The sequence below is a fragment of the Chelonia mydas genome, chromosome 15, assembly GCF_015237465.2.
Source record: "Chelonia mydas isolate rCheMyd1 chromosome 15, rCheMyd1.pri.v2, whole genome shotgun sequence".
In the NCBI taxonomy this organism is placed as follows: Eukaryota; Metazoa; Chordata; order Testudines; family Cheloniidae; genus Chelonia; species Chelonia mydas.
In genome coordinates, this window is record NC_057856.1 from 9,093,292 (window position 1) to 9,111,810 (window position 18,519).

The 18,519-nt window shown below is 48.4% G+C and overlaps 1 protein-coding gene across 3 annotated transcripts in view; it reads right to left on the reverse strand.

The window, feature by feature from the left end:
* KSR2 (kinase suppressor of ras 2) overlaps nt 1–17,742 on the reverse strand; it is a 295,477-nt gene extending 277,735 nt beyond the window's left edge. For 2 of the 3 annotated variants that reach the window (XM_043529547.1, XM_043529546.1), the window contains exon 1: nt 16,855–17,742. In XM_043529547.1, coding sequence (XP_043385482.1) covers nt 16,855–17,034 — 180 coding nt within the window. In that variant the 5' untranslated portion in view covers nt 17,035–17,742. The remainder of the gene's footprint in view (nt 1–16,854) is intronic. The other variant, XM_027834074.3, reaches the window with a different exon arrangement.
* Between the last annotated feature and the right edge of the window lie 777 nt (nt 17,743–18,519).

Below are 18,519 nucleotides of genomic sequence, written 5' to 3' on the forward strand. Positions count from 1 at the left end.
TGACCCAGCAGCAGGCTGGCTCTGTTCCGTTCTGCCCACCCGGGGCTCTCAGTCCCTGCACTACGTGACAGGGAGCTGGAGGAATGTATGCCCACGGTGTGACTCGCGTGGTAGTCTCTGCTCAGAAGGAAGATTAGCGGGAAACGGCGTAGATCCAAATGACAGTGCATTGCTAGAGTGTAACACCTGCGGGATGGGAGGAGTGTTCCATGGACTCCCTCTGCCCAGTGCTGAGAGGCTTTCCCTTGCACGGTCCCCAAGGAAGGGCCTGGTCCTCTTCTCCCGGATGCTAATGGAGGTCTTGCCATCAACTTCAATGGGAGCGGGAGCAAGCCCTAAAATACGGCTAGCTTGTATTGGATATTTATGCTCAGGTCAGACTAATTCAAATTCCTTGTACCCAGTTTTATAGTGAAGCTACTCTGCTTTGTTACAATAACCAGGTTCCTAACTTTCCCTGTTTGGAGAGCTGCCTAGACACAATGCCATTCCTTGCCTTACAGGGAGGCCTATCTAATTAAACCCCTCGTGTAGATGCCCTTGAACTAGTTTCACCCCTCCTTACACCTTTTTAGCTTACTGGAGCAAGCTAAATCAATATAAGCAAGGGTTAAACCAGTTTAAATGGCCCTATATTAGGAGTTGGCACTCGTTTAAGCAGATCAGTTTTTAAAATCAATTTAGTTAAACCCGTATACGTGTCTAGTAAGTGTCTCTCCCCTTCCCCCACTATTACAATTGAATAATTAAGATTCTACTATGTAGATCAATTAGATTAAATTGATGCAAGCAAAATTGCTAGTTGACTCATTGCACTGGCTAGAGCAAGGACCTGAGAGGGTTGGAACTCCTGGATTCTCGTCCCAATTCTTTGACTGACTGCATGTTCTTGCACAAGTCACTAAGGATCAGATTTTCAAAAGGACTCGGACTTTAGGGGCCTAAATACCTTTGAAAACCAGGTCCTAAACATCTCTCGGTTAAATGTTGCGAATAATACCTCCCACCTCACCTTCCCTTCCCTCCCCAGTGCTGTTGTCAGAATTTCATTAATATTTGTAATTTGCATTAAGATGCTTCGGAGAGAAGTTCCCTAGAAGTGCGAAGCAGGTATGATTCAGTGTTAAGGAGAGGGGCCAGTGCATGGGCAAAATGTTTATCAGTTACAGAAGTTGACAGTCAGCTGCCAGAGGTTTGCCAGGGCAGCGTCACTTTCATTATTAGGCCTTATTGCCTCATCAGCATTTGCTAATAAGCAGCAGCTGGCCTCTGAGCTGCAGGGGGAAAAAAATTATGCATAACAAAAATGCTCTGAAAAAACCATGGCCTGACAAGCCAAAGGTATGGAGACTAAGAATAATTCTATCAAGACACATGCTGAGCTGAAAGGTGAGACCTCTGCTTTCACGGATCCAGCGGATCAGAGCATGTTGGCCCCTTAATGATAATTAAGAAGCGTCACATTGCTCTGTTGCCATCAAGTTTTAAAAGGCAGCCTGGAGAAACCGCGTGGGACTTCCAGCGTCTGGAGCCTTGGATGAATCTTTCACCCTTTGTGTGCTACTCTCTGTGTCCAGCTGGGGGTCTGAGTTCTGCTTGGCTCTTAGCTGAACTTCTTACCCATCCTAAAAGAAGTGAGGAGCATAGAGCACTTTCCTGCTAGAGCAGAGCGGAGTTCCCCCTCTTCTCCCAGGCCTGGCTGATGTGGTGAGAGCTCCCCGTCCTGTGGTAAGCCACTTTACCCAGTGATTGCAGGCATCTCAACTGGAAAGGTTAAGGGGATTTCCACCCTCACCTCCCTGCCCCCACTGGGAATTCCCCTTCCCAGAGAGCAGGCTGCGCTCAGGTTTCCCTCCTCACACTTAGAGGTGCACTGTGATCATGGCCAGGTTGTTCTGGTGCTATTTCAATGCGCCTGCCCTTCGGTGCGGCCAAGCGGCACGTTACCCCGTCAGCAAAAGGCTGCGCAGTGTTATGGGACCAGCTTCTGCGAACGCCTTGAGTGGAGCACAGACACTAAGCAGGCTAGATTGGTGATAAAGCTGGTCTCCAGGGAGAGGGACAACAGCTGCACCTCTCTCAGAGCACCCTCTGCCAGCTAATCTATGGAGCTGTACTGACGTCAACCACACTGGAAACCGCTTCCCTGCCCTGACCTGCTTGGAGATTAAGATCAGGGGGTTGAATCAAAGGAAATGTGCATGGAAAAATTTGCAAAGAAACCACCTGTAGGAGCACAAGGCTAAAGTAAATTAACCTCGTATTGGATTAGTCAGACTATGCAAATGCAGTGGAAATGTAATCCACCTTTGATAGCCCTCCAGTAATGTCGGGAGGTGGCCGCGGTTGCCACATGCTGCATTTAAAATTTTAATGAATGCATATTTTCCCTGTTAGGCTATACACCAACTATAGTGATAAATGATCCCCCTACAATACACCCTCTCGAGCTGCCAGCTTCTTGAAAGGACGAACCGAACATCCAGGCTACTCTGACTCTCTTCCAGAACAAAAAGGGAGCTAGTGATGTTACCGGGCAAACATCTGGAATATTCAGGCTAGGTCAGAGTGTGAAGATGACTCTCTCAGATGGGAAGAGGCATGAATCTGATGAGTAAGACAAAGTAGGTGACAGAGGGGCTGTCCATTTGCAGTGGGAGCCCTCCCTCTGCCAGTTTTTAACTGGGAACCCTCATTGCGGGCACTGCCAAAAATTAGTCTTGATGTATTTTCGAGCGCGGGTATTGTCTTGCCTGCTTGATTAGCATTGCAGATACAAGGGTCAGCGTGGCCTCATGTTGCTAGGTGTAGAGCACTACATGGCATGTAGTTTCTGTTGCTAACCCTGAAAACTGCCCATCCAAAATGCTCTGGGCCTGACTCTCCACTGCCCTACACCTGGTGCTTGCAACTGCACAAAATGGGAATCGTGCGAGCATAACACGTTTACTAGCATAACATGGTAGCATTTCACACCTGCTTTGCAGAGGTTCAGATTACAGCACAAGGTATAAGGCAATGGAGAATAAAGCTCTATGAACCCTCTTGACAGCTAATGCACCCCCAACTGATGGGAGCCACATGTGTTTCTGCAGCCTCTCCATCCCCACTTAGCACCTTGCTGAAGGGGCTTTGGGCCTGGCTGTTTCCATCACCCTTTTAAAATGTTTCTCGTAAATGTGGTGTATGGCAGTGGCTCTCAACCTTTCCAGACTTCTGTACCCCTTTCTGGCATCTGATTTGTCTCCCGTACCCCAAAGTTTCACCTCACTTAAAACCTACTTGCTTACAAAATCAGACATAAAAATACAGAAGTGTCCCAGCACACTAGTACTGACATTGCTGACTTTGTCATTTTAGCATATAATTATAAAATAAATCAGTTGGACTATAACTACTGTGCTCACATTTCAGTGTATCGTGTATAGAGCGGTATAAACAAGTCATTGTCTGTATGACATTTTAATTTGTACTGACTTTGCTAGTGCTTTTTCTGTAGCCTGTTGTAAAACTACACAAACATCTAGATGAGTTGATGTACCCCCTGGTAGACCTCTGTGCACCCCCAGAGGTACGTGTACTCCTGGTTAAGAACCACTGGTATATGGGAAACAGAGGGGTTGTGACAGCAATGGCTAATGCCAGGCTTTCTGTAGGTTTGCTTCAGCTTATCTCAAGGGCCTTGTCTCTCCCTTCTTCCTTACAAGGCCCCTCTCTTCTGTCCCTCCACATAATCTCACTGTTGTTGGGGAAAGAGCCTTCTCCTCTGCAGCTCCTGCCCCCTAGAAAAGCCCTCCTGTCTCTTTTCACCTCATCTGCTCCCTGTCTCACACCACTTGCCTTCGCCCCCCCGCCCCCCAATGCTATGCAGGTAACACTGACAAGTGGTTGCAGATCCACTTTGCATGGAAGATCTGCACATAATACAACTGCATAGCAAAGAACAGCACTGTGCTACCCTCCCCCCACAGTCCTGCCGGAGGAGCTCGCTCCCTAGTGTGGAACGAAGTTTCTCTCATAGTCCTGCACACGGCCCTTGTAGAGAACGTGGGAGTTCCCTGTATTTGTTACAAGAATATCATATGCCCCTCAGTTTACCTGTTTGATATTATCCTGCCTGGCTGCAAGGAGTTAAATCAAGGAGGCTGGTAGGGGGAAACAAACAGGAAACGAAACAACGGCCAGGAGAAGGTACTGTCAGAGAGTGCGCCCAAGGATCCTTGAGGGACAATGGGAGAATTATTAATGGGGGAATGCCCGCTTGCCTGGCTCCACATAGGCTAACAAGGCTTATTCTTCCCAGCCTGGGATCAAAGTGGATATTGAACCATTGAACCTCCCAGCCTAGGGAGGAGGAATAGGGGGTTGAGCGGACAGCAGCGGCGGGGGATGGTGCTGCGAGGTTCTCCCAGGTCAGAAGCAGGGGATCTGGGCTGGGTGGAACTTACCCAAAACTTTTAAGGAATGTGTAAAGTTGAGGGAAAACTACGTGTCCAGGCTTTTTTTGTTTTATCTCTTCTCTCTGTGAGCTACGCACCTTTGGGTGAATAAATAATACTTTGTTTTGGAGAAGCTGTTGGAGTCACTTTAATCAGCTACTGGTCAAAGCTCCCCAAAGGAAAAGGACTTCCAGGCGCCAAACACAGTTGGGCCTGTCGTGGTAACACAGTTGGGAAACAGGAGGACTGCAGCCCAGAGGCCAAGTCCCAGAGGGTTAGAGCCACAGGGGTTCCCCCTTTAGGAGAGGTGAAGGGAGCCAAGCTGGTCACCTGAAGGGTACACTCAAAAGTAGGTCTGAGGAACAATGCCCCTAAGGAGAGGGCATGGCAACACTGTCCTGCCATGCAATCCCCTAAGACCCCGCCCGCATTGCTAGGGTGGTGCTGGGAAGGAACACAGTGGCTGGAGTAGTTGACTGGGCTCATCCTTGTTTTAACAGTAGATTACCCCCACCCCCACCCATCACTCTTTTTATGGCTTGCCCATGACCTGCATCCCTCTTCCTGTCCAAATGCTGCACCTCAGGGGGCTTCTATGGAGCAGGACTCTACACCGTGCCAGGAGTGCACACCCCCTTGTATGAACTCCTGCCAGCGTTAGTATGTATTTGTGTTGTGGTAGTGCAGGGAGGCCCTAGTCTCTGTGCTGGGCCCTCTATACGCACATAACATAACTGCAGGGGCCTTATATGTGAGGGCCCCTGCAGTGCTGGAGGGACTGTGTTTTAGCTGTGAAGTACAGCTAAGATCCTGACTAGGGTTGCCACCTGTGAGGTACAAAAGAAAGGACATCCAGGACGATCCTGAGCCCTTAGGCCTGGACAGCTGGCAGTGTGTACTGAGCACCCTTACATTTCCCAGAACAGCCGCCTCAAAAAAGAGATGATCCTGGCAACCCTAATCCTGACTACTGTGGTCATCAAAGATGTCAGGGCCCTTTTCACAGGAGTAGCATGGTAAACCCCAGTGTCCCAGCCAAGGGCCAGCTTGGATATGGACAACCTGACTCTTAATTCCCCCCTACAATTTCAAATGGATGCATTCGTCTTCACTTCCTGTCCTAAACTGTTGTGTTTCTGTCAAATGGCTGCCACACTCTACCCCAGAAGTGACTGCATTTTAGTGGCGAGGGAAGGGATTCCTGCACAGACCATTTGAAAAGCACTTTAGGATCCTGGAGGATAAAAGGCCCTATAGAAATATAAGGTATCATCATGACCGTTAGTTTATGCATGAAAAGTGAATGTGCAGATGTCTCACACTAGAGACCTATGTGCACAAAATGAGTGTGTGATTGCAATATTTGAATACTCGGTTCAATTTTTATGCATTTAATCAAGCTAGCTGTCCATAGCACTTCTGAAATATGCATATATGGCCATATACAAACACCTGATAGGACTCAGTCCTGGGCTTGCAAGATGAAGCGTAGCTGACTTTGCAAAGTACACACCAATACACGCCCACATATCCGAGGGCTGGATGAAACCCGTAGTCTTATTTTAGAAGCATTCTGCAAAATCTTGCAGTAAATCAGGCACAAGACAAAGTTATTTAACCCTTGCCTTGCCATAATCTCCGCTCCTCCCCCCTTGAGGTGAACAACAGAAATCCTAACAAAGGAAGGAGAGAGAGGATAGCTGTATCTGTGTCTATGGTGGCGTTCATTCCCCCATTCTGGAATCCCTGCCAGAGAATCCTTTCATTCTAAAGATACCTTAGAGAGCAATGTTTGGCCTGGGCAATGCACGAAATGGGATGTGTTTTCAAAACGTGGATGCTTCAAGCCCCTACTAGGGCTTTATTCCCCATCCTACCACCACCACTGCAAACAATTCACATCAAACACGACTAAAGCAGTATCCTGGGGTGGGGCAGGGCCTGTCTTTTTGTTGTGTGTTTGTACAGCACCTAGCACCATGGGGTCCTGGTTCATGACGAGGACTCCGAGGGGCGATGGTAATACATAATAATATCGTCCATGGGAATACAGGATTTGCCACAGCAGATCAACCCTCTAGTTCATTCACTCCAGCATCCTGCCTTCAGAAATCTCTGATGCTTCAGAAGAATGCAAACCTTTCCCCCCATAATGCAGCTGCACACTAATCAACACGCACTTTGCATACAGTGACTCCTGCAAGGTGCTGAGGCCCAGATCTCCAAAGAGATTTAGGTTGCTGATTTCACTGGGAGTTAGGAAACTAAATATCTTTGAGGATCTGGGCCGCCGTGCCCACAACTCAGACTGGGAGAGGAAGGTACCCAGCATCTAACAGAATCGGGTTCCTCACACATGCCTGTACTTGGATTCTTATTCGGTCTATCTGCAGACCAAGCACGGTCTGTGTTCTTTCCCTCGGAGCACACAGGGGCACGGTATTTGTGTGTTTTCCCATTGCATTACAGTGTGTGTGGTTGGGGCGGGTGTCTTCACAAATGGCAAATGTACACAACAGCTGGGCATGTCTGTGGGCCTGTTTATGTTTCCCGTGGAAAACCAAATGCCAATTCTACAATTAAATAAAAGGACAAGGATATAACACATTTCAGTTTGTTATAGATTTACAATCTCTGTCATGCACTTGAAAACGACACACTCACTGATCACCTTTTCAGAATTTAGAGCGATACTATCACCATTTTCCCTCTCTCTCCTCTCCATATATATTTTTTTAACTCTCTGTTTATACTAACCCCTTGGTAGCTTGAGAAGAAAATCTATTTTTCATTAATTTTATTCTCTTCCCTGCTTCCAATCCACCCCACCCCCATTACCTCATCAGCACACTTGTTGATTAGTGTAGGGTTTGCTCGTGAGTGCAGAAATGCTGGCATCAATTGATCGGGGTGTTTATATTTTAAGAAAACACATTGAGAGGTGGTCCAGTTAAAGACATCGCTTTAAAACGTACCAAGTCAAAGAGGCTGGGTAGTTTAAAGAATTGATAATGGGACCTACGAATTACAGGCTGGACTCTGATCTCGCTCACACAAAAAATGAGGTTTCTAACCCTCACGGTTGCAGAGAATAGCTTGAAAACGTGATCCAATGGCACCCTAAACCAGAAAGCAAGTAAAATGAAAGGCACTATTTTTCTTTAATGTCATGATTTTGGGGGGCTTGGCTCCTGCTTTTTGAACGCTTGTTGTTGGCCATAGTGAAATCAGGAGTAACTCCACTGAAGTCAGTGAGATCAATATAAGAGCCTTTCATTTGTTGGATACCACTTCAAACCCTATTTGGGTCAGTAACAAGTGAAAGAAAGTTATTGCCATCCAATGACTGTATGGTGGGTCTCCGGCCATTTCTCAGAAGGCAGGTGAGATAAAACTATTGATTACTGTTATTATGTATTCATCACCAGTGATGTGCTAGGCACTTTAAGACATAGGGAGATGAGATCCCTGCCCCAGAGAGCTTACAGTCAGAGACCTGGTCTACACAGAAAACTTGTACCACTATCTCTATCGGTATAGTTAAAGCACTAAAACTCACTTGTGTGGGTGCAGTATAACTGTACGTAAACTGGTATTCCTATACCGGAAGAGGAATATGCTCTGCTGGTATAAGACACTCTGGTACCAATATAAGTCTCCACTCTAGGAGATGTACTGGTATAACTATATCAGTTTAAAAAATAATCACACGCTCTAACTCAAAGCATTATGTATGGCACAAGCACTGGGTGTAGACCAGGCAGAAGTCAATTTATCCATAACTATCCTGACAGGCTGTAACTGGCTCTCTGATGACAGTCTGATCAGAGGGGCCAAGGAATGAGCTCCCTGCTCATCCGAGGCAGAGCAGCGTTGAAGCATACTGGCCAGGTCAGGGACGGGAAAGCTGCATTGCAACTGACTGTGATGTACTTACTGGCTTATGGGATGGTTAAACAAAGGACTTCGACCACCAGGGCAGTCACCTTTCACCAGCACTAAACATACACACACACATACACACACTTGGGGGGGGGGGGGAATGAATTTAATGGTCTTAAAAATAAAGGGAAGAAAACAAAAAGTCAGAGTGAGGTCAATGCTTGGGTCAGCCAGCTGGGGCAAGGGACCCCTTGCATTTTACATAATGTTACGAAACACTAACATGGAGTGACATTTCTGAAGGGCTTTCTCTGCCACAGGTCCCGTTAGCTTATTTCCTGGAACACGACGTGTTTCTATGAGCACAATGGGGCCCTGAGCTCTGTTGAAGGCTAGACGCACCACGGTCATTGTACTGTCAGTATATTATTATAAATTATTATAATACATTGCTGGGAAATACAGGCTTAGGGCTGTAAACAATGCTGACTGGGAAATGCAGCCCTGACTGGAGCTACACATAGTGTAGGCAGGTGCTCGGCACCCGCTGTCTGTACAATTTTGCCAGCGCACCAAACCTGACCAGTAACATCCCTGCTGCATCTCTAGTGCAAGTCTCTCCTGCCCAGAGATGTCCAGTCCTATTATAACAAATGCAAAACCTTAGCCCAGCATGGGCCACTCAGAACTTCGCACTACCAGCAACAAAAGAACGCCCATTCACTTCCTCCAAAAGCGCAGACCTCAAGCCACATGAATTAGAGAAGGCTCTTCAACTGTTAGCCGTACAGGGTCTCTGAAACATAGTTGATCAGCTCTGATCCTATCCCATAGAAGGCAGTGGAACACACTAGCCAGTACCTTACATTATCCAAATGCAAGGTGACATGTGGCCGCTGGAGGCTAAATTGATGACAGGAAACATTTACACTAGAAAGGAAATTCAATCGCCAACATTTTTGATCCAGATGTCAAACATTCCAAAATATGAGGAAGTTTGGATCCAATGTTCTGGTCTGGCCTATTATTAAGGATAGGCCATTTACAAAATCTGGCTCTAAATCCAGATTATAAACACACACAAAGCTCCAGACAGTTTGGATCTAAGGTTTTGGTACTAGCTGGTATTTCACTTGTGTCCTGAGGTGAAAAAAAAAAATCTAACGGCTCCCTCAGTTCACCTCTAAAAATGAGGAGTGACAGTAGCGTTGGTCAAAGGACTGCTGCTAACAATGGGGTCCGAGAGCACCTCAAAGAAAAGGTCGCAAGAATCCCTTTGAGTGGAAAGCGGACAACCGCAGTGTAGAGGTTGCTACCAGCTCCCTCTACAATTACACCATATGAAATAAAAAGAATCACATACACTATTAAGATGGTAAAAAAATAATAAAAAAAAAAATTGAATTGAGATAATTATTTTAATCCCTGCCAAATCAGGATTAGTTGATCAGGATTAAGTGAAAAATACAAGACCCGATTCACTCCTTGATTACTCCAGGTTCACACCAATGTCCCTCCCCTGAACTCGACAGAATGGAGTTACACGGATGTATATCTTACCCCATCTTTCCTGTATTCTCTCCTGCACTATGCACACAACCACAGGAAGGATCAAAGCTAAAATCTGTGATTGTTATTAGCCTTACAGCAGCACTGAGAGCCCCTGATGGAGATTAAAGCCCCATTGCTAGGCACATATACATAGCAAGAGGCAGCCCCCAAGAGCTTACACGCTAAATAACAAGACAGCTGGAGGGGGAGGAGGAAACACAGGTATGGAGCGGGGAGGTGGCTTGCCTGAAGTCCCAAAGCATGAGAGATGGAGGCAACATTTCCCAAGTTGCGGTCAGGAGCCCGCTCCACTGAAGTATCAGCACACATCGGCACATCATGTAGCTACATAATTCCAGCAGGAGCGGGGGAATCTTATTCACTTAAAGTGTTTTTCTAAACATTAAATAATTTCTAAAAATTGCAGTTAGAACATGCTAAGTCGGAAGTGTTGTTTAACCACTGCCCCCCGATAACACACCCCGTGCTGTGCTGTGCAGTGCGTAGCTCCCCGCATTGTGGACTCCACCGGATGCACACAATGAGCCATCATTCCAGCTTCCTTAGTAACCAAGGCCTGATAGCCCACTGAAAACAACGGGAGTCTTTCTCCATTGACTTCAATGTGCTCCAGATCAGGCCGCAAGTCCAGGGTTGTTCCATGAGCGCAGGAGCTAGCCGGTTCTTTTTATGCCACATGTTGACAATCAAGCACTATCTGACTTGCTTCTTTGCAGGCAGATGGAAAGCAACAAAACACCTCCTCTTCGCTGGGACTCTGAGCCTACGTCATGTCCTTGGGATTTGGCGGTGGCAAGGATCCAGGGCCAAGTTCTGAGCTCATATAGGCTGCTGTAAACCCAGAGTAATGCCACTTGAAATCCACTGACTTTGATGCAGTCACTCCAGATTGTACCTGAGACCAGAATCTGGCCCTGGGTTTACCATTTATCACTCCCTTACTGGAAATCATCTTGTTTCTATAATAGAAACACCATCAGTCAGCACCTCTATGAAAACCTGGGCAGATGCTTTTATCACACAGCTTACTCTTACCACAACCACCTGTTGACTCAAACAGAGATCGCCGGCTGAATCACTAGCTGTCCACAGTTTCATTCTCCTTAGTGCAGCCGGGCCTGCGTTTTAAATCAGACATCGGCGATTTGCCCCTGCACACTCATGCAAGACACACAGCAGGGGATTCCCGTTTTGCTTGGCTGACACTTTGAGGGAAATCCCTCCCAAGTGGTTACTAATCCTGCACCACTCTACCCGCCTGGGGGATCAGAATGATTCTTGCGTCAAACTTCATCCCTCAGAGGCAGCATGGTCCAGCGGAGAGGGTACATGGCCCACTGTGTGACCTCAGGCAAATTGCTCCACCACTTTGTGGCTCTGTGCCCCTCCCACCCTGTGTCTGATCTGTTCAGACTGTGAGTGCTTCTGGGCAAGAGCTGTCTCTTGCTTGGTGTTTGCACAGCATTGGGCACAATGGGGCCCTGATCTTGGTGCCTCCAGATGCTGCTGTAATACAAATAATGACCAGTCATCATCCTCAACAAAATGCTCTAAGGCCCCCACCTCAACCCACTATATTAGCAATACTTGCTATTGATGGAGCATATTTCAGCCAAGGAACTCCACGTGCTTTGCATTCAGTAAGCCCCGTAACACTACTCTGAGGTATGTACCTTTCATTATCCTCATCACACAGATGGGGAAACTGAGGCATAGACAGTTAAGTGACTTGCCCAAGTCCTGAGTGAGACCTGCTCTAATCACTATATAAAACTCTCTTCTGTGGGAAAGGAAATTGTTTGACCTGTAATAATAGGAATTCACCCCCCTTGAAACCTGTTTATGTTTCATGAAACCTAATGGCCACGTTAAATGCTCTGAGCATGTTTATTGTAAATATAAATCAGAGAAAGCAGCTTATTAAGAATTACATGCATCATAATAATTGACACAAGGAGATTAAGGTGTTCCGACGACATCAGGTTCGATCAGGGGGTTGCTTTCATGGTTTATGGAAATGCAAGGTGCACTGAGATTGTAAGCTCTCTGGGGCAGAGACCATCTTTGTGTTCTGTGTTTGTACCACGCCTAGCACTATGGGCCTCTGGGCTGTGCCTGGCCTGCTAGGCACTATGGTAATACACATCATAATGATCGCCACAGTGGGAAATGATTCAGGGTGGTTTTTCAGAATGTCTTACTAACATAAGGATCTGCTATGTCTCCTAGGCCTGGTCTACACTGGCGGGGGGAATCGATCTAAGATACGCAACTTCAGCTACAAGAATAGCGTAGCTGAAGTCGGCGTATCTTAGATCGACTTAGAATCACTTACTTCGAGTCCTCGCGGCGCGGGATCGACGGCCGCTGCTCTCCCGTCGACTCCGCTTCCGCCTCTCACCATGGTGGAGTTCCGGAGTCGACGGCAGAGTGATCGGGGATCGATTTATCATGTCTACACTAGAAGTGATAGATAGATCCCTGATAGATCGATCACTACCCGCCGATCTGGCGGGTAGTGTAGACGTGGCCCTAGAGGCAACAGCAGCATGAGCGATATCTGCTGACTGCCTGTGGAAGGCAGCACTGGTTAAAAGTGGCCAGACACCATGCAATGTGTGTGGTATGAATGCGTAGGGTATATGTAGACCAGAAAAATGGCTCTATTTAGCCTCTCATTAGATTTTCAGGGGTGAAGGAGGAGGAAAAGTTCCCAAAGATGCAGCAGAGGATGGACTGCTAACACATCACCCATTTGCCTCATCCCCCAATTGCTGCATCTCTTCTTAGTTGCCATAGCACATAGGGGCCAAGATCTTCAAAAGTAGCTAGTGATTCGGGATGCTTTGATTTTGGAGCATCATCCTTGAAAAGGGCCCTAATTCCAGAAAGTGCAGACCACTCACATGCTGAAAACCAATGGTGGTCACTGACGACGGGCACCCAAAATCACTGCTCACTTTTGAAAATCTTGGCCAGAGATTTTTGCATAGCCATTGGCTTTGTAAACTCTAAGCGACTCCAATAAAACTTCAGTGCCTCTTCACGGGAACACTTTGACTGAAATGTTTTAGTAAGTGGCACGCCAGAGAGAGCAGGCTATTGGCTCGCAGGAAAGATTCATAGATTTTAAAAGTCAAAAGGAATCATTATGATCTTCTAGACCAGGGGTGGGCAACCTATGGCCCGGGTGCCAAAGGCAGCCCGCGAGCTGATTTTCAGGGGCACCCACACTGCCCGGGTCCTGGCCACCGGTCCGGGGAGCTCTGCATTTTAATTTAATTTAATTTTAAATGAAGCTTCTTAAACATTTAAAAAACCTTATTTATTTTACATACAACAATAGTTTAGTTATTTACTATAGACTTATAGAAAGAGACCTTCTAAAAACGTTAAAATGTATTACTGGCACGTGAAATCTTAAATTAGAGTGAATAAGTGAAGACTTGACACACCACTTCTGAAAGGTTGCCGACCCCTGTTCTAGACCCACCTCCTACATAATACAAGCCACAGGTTTGGCATGGGCAGGGAAGTGCATGATCCTCCACACCAACATGCTGCAGAGCCGACAGAGAGGGACGAATCCTAAACAGGAGATCCTAAATAGGTGATCTCCATGCCCACTAAGTCCTTGGCTTCTCCACTGAGAACCTCCTCCAGGTGCTCGTTGTGGCTGTGAATTATACGACATGCATACTTGCAGCTTCCGCTCATCCCAAAGGGTAGTCGGTCCAGCCCACTCCCCCTTTCACAAGAACCTCCTCTCTTAAAAACCAAACCACATGATGACCATAAGTTTCAATAGCAAGTAACCATGACCACAAATGTTCTTCATTTTAATTTGCTATTTAAATAACGTAAATTGTAGATCAGCTCTGGGCAATAACTTGGTAAAAATGCCACAGTGGGGTTCCCTAGGAGTTGTCTCTCTGGGAGTTCAAAATCCTGTCTGCTTGATTCACAAGAGAGTTTTGCTAACTCTCAGCCCTACAAACTCAGCCTAGGATCTGAAAGCCAAGCAGGGTTCTCTGGCTCATGCGCTATCACTGGAATGCTAGCAAAGATTCTTCAGGCCAAATTCTGCTCCCATCTATGTCTGGAAAATCCTGTTGTTTTCAGTGTGGCTGCACAGGGGTAACTGGAGGATTTTTAAGAACAGGTTGGACAAACACCTATTAGGCATGGTCTAGATAATACTTAGTCCTGCCTTGAGTGCAGGGGATTGGGCTAGATGACCTCTCAAGGTCCCTTCCAGTTCTATGATTCTGTGATTTAGTATGAGGGCCATTTCAGCCCCCAGAGCAGCCTGCAATCTAGAGAGATGAAAGGTGTCAGAAAGCCACCTGTGCCCCTCCGTCTCCTTGACCTGTCCCTTTCGTGCTGCACCTCCTGGAGGTACAGCAAAGAACCAGACCCTAGGTCACCAGCGTCGGTCAGTGGAGGCAGACGCCCTGAATGTGTTCCTCAACATAGCTAAGCCGCTCACTCACTTCAGCAGAAGTTTCCCATGAGTAGTGACTGCAAGATCATGCCCAAGTCTTTACCATCTGGGGCTAAGTTTGCTCAGCGTCTCCAAAAGCAAGAAGTTCACCCCGAAGTGAAGGGTAGCGAGGTGGTCGGGGAGAGTTGCATCAGAAGATAGCGGCTCCTCCCTTTCAATGGGGGGCCCAGAGAGACAGTATTTCCCCAGGAGTGGGCAGTACTGGCCAGGGATGCACTGACTCAGCACAACTCTATTATAGCCTCTGCTAATAAGGCTCCTATGAAGCCCCAAAACGAAACTAAAGGTGCCCCTGAAGAACCTCCAACAGAGGGTGGCGGCGAATCCCCACCTCGGTGCAAGGGCTCAAGAAGATGCAGTTTGCACTTCCCAAGCAGAATTTGGACACTGATGTTTTCACTGGTGGTTCACGTAAAGCATGCTGCAGGTCAGTCCAGCTGCTCGTGGACAGGGGTCTTTGTTGCCAGAACCACCACTGCCTTCTTGTAGAAAAGGACACAGTTTTCTACCCAGCAGACCTAAAGTTAGGCTCCTAAGGTCATAGACAGGCACCTAAATAAACTCTGGCCTGTCTATGAGAGCTGCTGAAAGAGAAACAGTTATTAAGGTGCCCGTTTGGGGAACCTAACTTTAGGCTTCCAGTTGGACAAAAATGCATAACCTTCTTGTACACATAGTAAAAAAAGCAATGAGAGGCAATAAATCCCCAGTGAGCAACAGCCATGTGACAAAGTTAAACATCTCCTTTTCAACATGTTTCTCCAGCAGCATTTACACCATGTTATGACACAGTCACTTGCTTAGTTCCATGCTCGGCAGCTAATTTTCAACGTATCTGCATCGTCCACATAAAACAGATTGGTAACAACAAAGGGCCCAGGTGTTCTCTACCTTTTGCACACCAGGATCCCTCTTCCGCCTAGCTAGGATCCACAGATTGAGAACTCCTGCCCTAGCAGACTTTGTGGAGTCTCTGATTTCTATTTAAAGTCTCCCATCTATTTAAAGTTACATCCACACATTCAAATCCTCCTGAAACTGGTAAACATCTAATTATCTTAGCATACTTTGAAAGAGAGCCTACTTACATGCAGATGGACTGGATGATCTGATAGCCCTTGTCCATTTCTAACTTCTATGGGAACTGCTCTGTGATTTTTTATTTATATTTCTTTCACCTGTAAAGGTCCTTTTTATTTTGCAAACCCACACAGACAGGAGAGTCCTAGCGTATCTTTTTCAAACACGGTTCTTTCACTGAGGTGGAGCAGGCAGAACCGCTGCCCCGGATTACAGGCCAAAGTCTAGCTGTATCGGGGGTTTCTATTCTAAGGGATATGCTGACACAACCTTCTCTATAGCAATGCTGCCAGAGTAAAATGCAGCAGGGTCTGTCACCAGCACACTGCCAGACACAGGAGGCTTCAGGCCTCAGAGTCCTTTTAAAATCCCTGTCACCTCCATCTCTAGAGGTGGAGAATGAGGACAAGCATCCTGGTGTCATGCATGACAACCGCATGTTGTTTCACCTTATTACCATCCCAGCCACTGGGACCCCACCGCGCCCCCACAAACCCCTTTTCTCTGCTTCCAGCAGGGCTGCCATTACTACTGGCAAGCACCACCCAATGCACATTACCCAGTCCAATTCACGCCTTGGGGGATCCGTCTTTTCCCCCTAGCCCTCCTGGCATTTAAAATGAATCTCCAGTGCCTACATGCAAGTTATTTTTAACTCCTCATGATCACTCCCCTGCAAACCAGGCCTTTACGAACTGCCATCCCAGCCCTCTCTGGGTCTCTGGCAATATACACAGGGCTGTTGGCAAGAAACATTTTACCTCCTTGTTTGCATGAAACCAAAATATCTATTTGATTAGCCTAAGGCAAGATTAGAAAGATTCCCCGCAGCATCACTTGCCTTCTCCCAAGAGGGGATCCCCAGTACCTCCATCCACCAAGGCAGGATTTATTTATTTTTAAACATGCAAATTGTTCATTACACCTTAAGGGGGACTGTCCACCCAGAGATCTGTGGCTTGCAATGCAAAACTGAACGCCTGCCTCCTGACATGCAAAAAAAAACAGAAGGCGGCAAGGGGAAAGAACCCTATTTAGAGGCAGCCACATTTGATGTGCAAGAACCACCTTTTGGCCACCTGCAGCACGCGCAGGCTCATTTGAGCTCACTGCAGCTCCTTAATTTATTACACTGCACACAAGCCCCCATTGTATATAAACAAATACACAGTGGGGGGGGGAGAACCTACCTCCCTTGCAAAGACTGGCAGAGAAATAAATGCAATTGAAAAAGAAGACTGGGTTTGCCAAATTGTAGAAACATACAAAATCATGCATATTTCCTCCCCCCCACAAGTATAATCGAGGCAGTGGGTGGAAGGGGGGGGCAGAGAGCTTGAAATACTCTCTCTATATTTTTGCAAAGGTAAAACCTACCTCTAGGGTTCTGATCTCTTTTTGCGTCAGGTCGTTGGAAGTGGCACATTTGGTCCGGAGCCCCTCCAGGTTGGAGATGCTGATATCGATCATGTTCTGGACCAGCTCGCACTGCTGCAAGGCTTTCTGCAAACTCAGATGCTGCTGCTCTTCGCTTTTCGTCATGTTTTCCTCATCCATAGCTCGCTTTGCAGCCCCCTCCTCCTCCTCCTCCTCCCAGATCAAAGGGATGGTGGTGTCCCACTCCCCCCCCAACCACCCCCACCTCCTCCTCCCCACCCCCACCCCTCAACAATGCAATGTGAAGGGAGCCAGCATCTTTCCACTGGAGACAACAAGCCCCCCCCTCCCCTCCCAAATCAAATAAATAAATAAATAAATAAATAAATAGCAAGAGTGGATCAGACTGTGTGTCAAGCAGCCTCCATTCGAGTGTCCTCTCCCCTACGAGTGCCTCCTCCGAAGGGGTGGGGGGAGAGCGCGCCGGAGAGATGCTGACACCCCAGGTAGTGGTGCTGATGCTGTGTGTGTGCACTCAGGAGCCGGTGGCGGCGGCAGCGGCAGCGACCGGGGCGCCTCTCTGTTTACACGCCAGCTCCGTGCAGAATTTTGGGTGGCAGTTTCTTTCTGCTCACGGAGGGTGAGATCCGGGTTTGCCCCTTGCAGTGAGGGGCTTGCATTGCCCACCTGGCGCCGGAGGCTGTGGCGGTGGGGATGGTGGGGGGGAGGGGGGCGGTGTGCATTAAAGGCTCCTCCAAGATGCTGCCTGCATTGCCTCCTGCTCTGATGCTGATGCTGCTGCCTGGCTCCCGTGCTGGCTGCTGCATCCCCTTCTGCCTGGCTCCCACACCGACATCTTGCCTGTCAATCAGCGCGGCGCGCGCCAGTCCCCGGGAGAGGCTCAAGCCCGTGGTGTGCGCGAGCCGGGCTTGCTGGGCAGGGAGCGCGCAGAGGTTCCACGAGGGAGGGCGTGGGAGGTGGGGTAGGGGTTGTGTGCAGAGGAGCACAGCAGGGGCACCCCAGGGTGGGTGTGGGGGAGGGTTCTGGAGAGGGCTGTAGCAGGGGCACCCCAGGGTGGGTGTGGGGGAGGGTTCTGGAGAGGGGTGTAGCAGGGGCACCCAGTGGGAGAGAGGTTCTGGAGAGGGGGGCAGAGCGGCACCCCAAGGTGGGTGTGGGGGAGGGTTCTGGAGAGGGGCGCAGCAGGGTCACCCTAGGGTGGGTGTGGGGGAGGGTTCCTCAGAGGAGTGTAGCAGGGGCACCCAGTGGGGGAGAGGTTCTGGAGAGGGGTGCAGCACCGGCACCCCAGGGTGGGTGTGGGGGAGGGTTCTGGAGAGGGGTGCAGCGGGGGCACCCCAGGGTGGGTGTGGGGGAGGGTTCTGGAGAGGGGCGCAGCAGGGGCACCCCAGGGTGGGTGGGTGGGATTCTGGAGAGGGGTGCAGCAGGGGCACCCCAGGGTGGGTGTGGGGGAGGGTTCTGGAGAGGGGCGCAGCAGGGGCACCCCAGGGTGGGTGGGTGGGATTCTGGAGAGGGGTGCAGCAGGGGCACCCCAGGGTGGGAGTGGGAGGGGTTCTGAAGAGGGGCCCTCATGGGGCACCTTAAGGTGACCTAAAGAAGAGCTCTGTGTAAACTGGAAAGCTTGTCTCTCTCACCACCAGAAGTTGGTCC